This window comes from Tinamus guttatus, unplaced genomic scaffold, assembly GCF_059628265.1.
Source record: "Tinamus guttatus ecotype Peru unplaced genomic scaffold, ASM5962826v1 Tinamus_guttatus_pri_ptg000244l, whole genome shotgun sequence".
Lineage (NCBI taxonomy): Eukaryota > Metazoa > Chordata > Aves > Tinamiformes > Tinamidae > Tinamus > Tinamus guttatus.
In genome coordinates this window covers 1,061,817-1,066,275 of record NW_028288778.1, presented here as the reverse complement: position 1 = coordinate 1,066,275, position 4,459 = coordinate 1,061,817, and the positions used below count along the sequence as shown (strand labels likewise).

The 4,459-nt window shown below is 72.7% G+C and overlaps 1 protein-coding gene across 1 annotated transcript; it reads left to right on the top strand.

Annotated features, from left to right (window-relative positions):
- Positions 1-2,181: 2,181 nt before the first annotated feature.
- On the top strand, positions 2,182-4,035 carry HAS3 (hyaluronan synthase 3). The gene is made up of 3 exons (XM_088526273.1): positions 2,182-2,808; positions 2,940-3,041; positions 3,112-4,035. Exons 1-3 carry the CDS (start codon positions 2,188-2,190, stop codon positions 4,033-4,035), a joined length of 1,647 nt encoding a protein of 548 aa, XP_088382399.1. The 5' UTR covers positions 2,182-2,187.
- Positions 4,036-4,459: the final 424 nt, after the last annotated feature.

The following is a 4,459-nucleotide window of genomic DNA, read 5'->3' as shown; positions in this document are numbered from 1 at the left end:
GGGAGCACACGGGGCCGGTGCCTGGGGTGGTGCCGGGATTTCTGGGTGCAGGATGGACCTGCCATCCCAGGAGCCCGGAGACGGCTCCAGCGTTCCCTGTGGTGCCTCAGCACAGTGCTCAGGGACGTCCCTGTGGTGGGGCTGGGTGCCATGGGGCACTGGGCTGGCACCGAGGGTCCCCCCAGAGGGCTGGCACCGAGGGTCCCCCCAGAGGGCTGGCACAGTGCTCAGAGTGTTCCCACCTAGGGCCGGGCGCTGTGGGGTGCGGAGCCAGCACCGAGGGTCCCTGTAGGGCTTCGACTCAGTGCTTGGGATGTCCCCCGCCCCGGGCCAGGGACAGCACCGAGGGTCCCTGCAGGGCTCCAGCGCGGGGACGTCCCCGTGCCAGGCTCAGCGCCGCTCGCCGGGGCCGCACGGCTCCACGCAGGCCCCGCGGTGCCGCGCGCCGGCAGCGCAGTGTCCTTGCGGCGGCGGCGGCGGCGGCGGCTGCCCGTGCGCGGCCCTGGTCCCGGTGCCCCGCGCTCACTCGTGCTGCTCGCCCCGGGGGCTGCCGCCGCCGTGGGGTTGCCCTGAAAAGTCTCTTTGAACGGCGCTTTCTGGTCTGCCGGCTGCAAACCAGCCCCGGGCAGCGAGGAGGTTCCTGCGCTGGAGGAGGAGGTTTCAGTGACGCCCGGGTGCGGGTCCGCAGGGAGCCGGCGCCGAGCGGGGTCTGCGAGCCCCGCGCGCCCAAAGGTGAGGGGGGGTCTCTGGAGGTGCCACCCGGCCCCGGCCACGGGCACTGGCAGAGCGGCGTGGGGGGGCGGCACGTGTCCCATCCCCTTCCCTGTCCCCGTCCCCACCTCTCCAGCTCCATCCGCATCCTCATCCCTGTCTCCATCCCGTCCTGATCCCCATCTCCCTCCCTACTCCCGGCACCTGCGGACCCGGGGGCCCTGGATTCACCCACCTCCCCGCAGCGAGACGCAGCCGGGAGGGCTCCCCGCCTCCGTGCCGGGATGGGGACCAGCCAGGACGGGGCCTGAAGGCTCCGGGAGCCGCTTCCTCCCGTGCCGGCTCCCGGCCTGACGCTGCCTGCGGCTCCGAGCCCCGGAGCGCTGGATCGGAGCCCACAGCGGGAGCTGCAGCTCGCGCGCCCGCAGCGCGGTGCGTCCCGGCCGGTGACACCGACCCTGCAGGGCCGGGGGGGGGGTTGTCCTGCAGGGGATGAGGGAAGGAGGGCAGGGGTGTCCCTAAGTGTCCTCAAATGTCCCCAGGTGCCCCCACGGGGTGGCCCGCAGCCAAGGGGACGCGGCGGGTGTCACTGCGGGACACGCAGGGGTCGGGGACGGCGCCGCGCGACGCTGGGGAGGTGGCAGCGGGGCGGCCCGCGCCGGGCTGGGCGGCAGCTCCTGGGTAGGGGCCGGAGGTGCCGGTGCCGCTGCCGGTACCGCTGCCGGTACCGCTGGGCGGAGCCCCGCGAGCGGTGCCGGAGCCGGGGGAGGCGGAGGCAGTGCCGGGGCCGGGGTGGTGCCGGGGGCTGGGGGAGGTGTCGGAGCCGGCGCAGCGGTGCCGGTGCCGGAGGTACCGGTGCCGGAGGTACCGGTGCCGGTGCCGGGCGGGGCCGCCGCGGGCTGCGGGCGGTGCCGGCCCCGCCGCGCTATAAAGCGGCCGCGCGGGCCGGGCCGGGCGCACAGCGGCGACAGCAGCGGCCGGGGGCGAGCGGCGCTACCGGCTCCTCCACGGTGAGTCCTGGTCCCGCCGGCGGGGAGGGGGGTCAGGAGGAGCTGGAGGCACCGGGGAGGTGGCAGCTGCGGCACCGGGACCCTGGGGACCTGCCCTGCCCACCCCCGGGCACCTCCTGCTCGCGCCCCCGGTCCCGCAGCCCCGGCGAGGCCACTCCCGGGCTCTGCTGCCCTCCCGTGTCCCCGGCTCCCACAGTCCCCTTGTCACTGCAGGGTCCCACACAGTGAGCCGGGTGCTGCCGGCCCTGGCTGCTGGACGGAGGTCCCCAGGGCTGCGGGCACCTCTGTGGTGGTGCCACCTCCTGCAACCCCTCTTCCCGCTTGACCCCAGGATGGAGCTACCCCCCAGAGCCCCGCAGATTTGGGTGCAGGGTGGGAGGAGAAAACACAGGGACAGGGTGGTGACCGGAGAGGGACAGGGCAGGGGGTGCTGGTTCCTGCCCTGACCGTCCCTGCTGGCGCGCAGATGCCAGCGAGGCTCTCCACGGTGCTGCGCGTGGTGGGCACCAGCCTCTTCGCCCTGGCCGTGCTGGGGGGCATCCTGGCCGCCTACGTCACAGGCTACCAGTTCATCCACACCGAGAAGCACTACCTCTCCTTCGGGCTGTACGGAGCCATCCTGGGCCTGCACCTCTTCATCCAGAGCCTCTTTGCCTTCCTGGAGCACCGGCGCATGCGGCACGAGGGGTGCCCGGGCCGCGCGGGCCGCTCCGTGGCCCTCTGCATTGCCGCCTACCAGGAGGACCCCGATTACTTGAAGAAGTGCCTGCGCTCGGCCAAGCGCATCGCCTTCCCCGGCCTCAAGGTGGTCCTCGTGGTGGATGGCAACAGCGCCGAGGACACCTACATGCGGGACATCTTCCACGAGGTCATGGGCTCGGAGCGTGCTGGCAGCTACATCTGGAGGAGCAACTTCCACGCGTGGGGCGAGGGCGAGACGGAGGCCGGGCTGCGCGAGGGGCTGGCCCACGTGCAGGCGCTCGTGCGCGGCACCACCTACTCGTGCATCCTGCAGAAGTGGGGCGGGAAGCGCGAGGTGATGTACACGGCCTTCCGCGCGCTCGGCGACTCCGTCGACTACATCCAGGTGGCTGCGCGGGCCGGGCTGGGGCGGGCGGCGGGCGCCGCCGGGGCTCGCCGGCCGCGGCTCGGGCTTGCCCGGCCGGCGGGCGCGCGCGTGGGCGGCGCGGCGGGCCCCGACCTTCCCTGCGCCCCCAGGTGTGTGACTCAGACACGGTGCTGGACCCCGCCTGCACCGCCGAGATGCTCCGCATCCTGGAGGCCGACCCCGGTGTGGGCGGCGTGGGCGGCGACGTGCAGGTACGGCGGGGGGCCCGGCGGCCGCGGCGGCAGCAGCGCCGCCTCTCACGGCCTCCCTCTCCACCCGCAGATCCTGAACAAGTACGACTCGTGGATCTCCTTCCTGAGCAGCGTGCGCTACTGGATGGCCTTCAACGTGGAGCGCGCCTGCCAGTCCTACTTCGGCTGCGTGCAGTGCATCAGCGGCCCGCTCGGCATGTACCGCAACGCGCTGCTGCAGCACTTCCTCGAGGACTGGTACCACCAGACCTTCCTGGGCACCAAGTGCAGCTTCGGCGACGACCGGCACCTCACGAACCGCGTCCTCAGCCTGGGCTACCGCACCAAGTACACGGCCCGCTCCAAGTGCCTCACGGAGACGCCCACCCGCTACCTGCGCTGGCTCAACCAGCAGACCCGCTGGAGCAAGTCCTACTTCCGCGAGTGGCTCTACAACGCGCTGTGGTTCCACAAGCACCACCTCTGGATGACCTACGAGTCCGTGGTGACCGGCTTCTTCCCCTTCTTCCTCATCGCCACTGTGATCCAGCTCTTCTACCGCGGGCGCATCTGGAATATCCTCCTGTTCCTGCTGACGGTGCAGCTCGTGGGCATCATCAAGGCCACCTACGCCTGCTTCCTGCGGGGCAGCGCCGAGATGATCTTCATGTCGCTCTACGCCCTGCTCTACATGTCCAGCCTGCTGCCCGCCAAGATGTTTGCCATCGCCACCATCAACAAGTCGGGCTGGGGCACGTCGGGGCGCCGCACCATCGTGGTCAACTTCGTGGGGCTGCTGCCCGTGTCCGTGTGGGTGGCGGTGCTGCTGGGCGGGCTGGCCTACACCGCCTACAGCCAGGACCTGCTCAGCGACACCGAGGTGGCCTTCCTGGTGGCGGGCGCTGTGCTCTACGCCTGCTACTGGGTGGCCCTGCTCATGCTCTACCTGGCCATCGTGGCGCGGCGCTGCGGCAAGCGGCAGGAGCAGTGCGGGCTGCCCTTCACCGAGGTGTGAGCGCGGCACCGCGCCGGCTGCGCCGCGCTCCCCGGCCGTCGCGCTGCTGCTTTCCCTTGTCTTCCTCCTCTCCTCTTTCCGTCCTCCCCATCAGGACAGGGAGCGCGGCCGCGGCCCTGTGGATGCTCCCCGTCCTTCGGTGCTTTCCGGGGGGCTCCCGTGGGCCCCCCACGGTGCTACGGCGCGGCGGCCCCGGAGCCGGCTGCAGGCTCAGCCGCTCCTGCCCCGTCCCGTTCCCATCCGCAGAGCCGGCGGGACGGCCGGACACCCCGTGCAGCCGGCAGCTCCCCGGCACGGTGCTCCTCTCCCCTTCCCGGGGGTCCCCGCGCTGGTGTGGGGGGATCCCCGGCCCCGGTACCTGCAGTGGGTCCCGTGGTGCCTCCCTGGGTGCCAGGAGGGGCTGTGGAGGCAGCTCGAGGCTGGG

Excerpts from the sequence above, each read along its gene's own strand:
- HAS3 (XM_088526273.1), top strand. The coding sequence starts at position 2,188 with ATGCCAGCGAGGCTCTCCACGGTGCTGCGCGTGGTGGGCACCAGCCTC. Across the intron at positions 2,809-2,939 it reads ACTCCGTCGACTACATCCAG|GTGTGTGACTCAGACACGGT; the intron begins GTGGCTGCGCGG and ends CTGCGCCCCCAG. Across the intron at positions 3,042-3,111 it reads GCGTGGGCGGCGACGTGCAG|ATCCTGAACAAGTACGACTC; the intron begins GTACGGCGGGGG and ends CTCCACCCGCAG.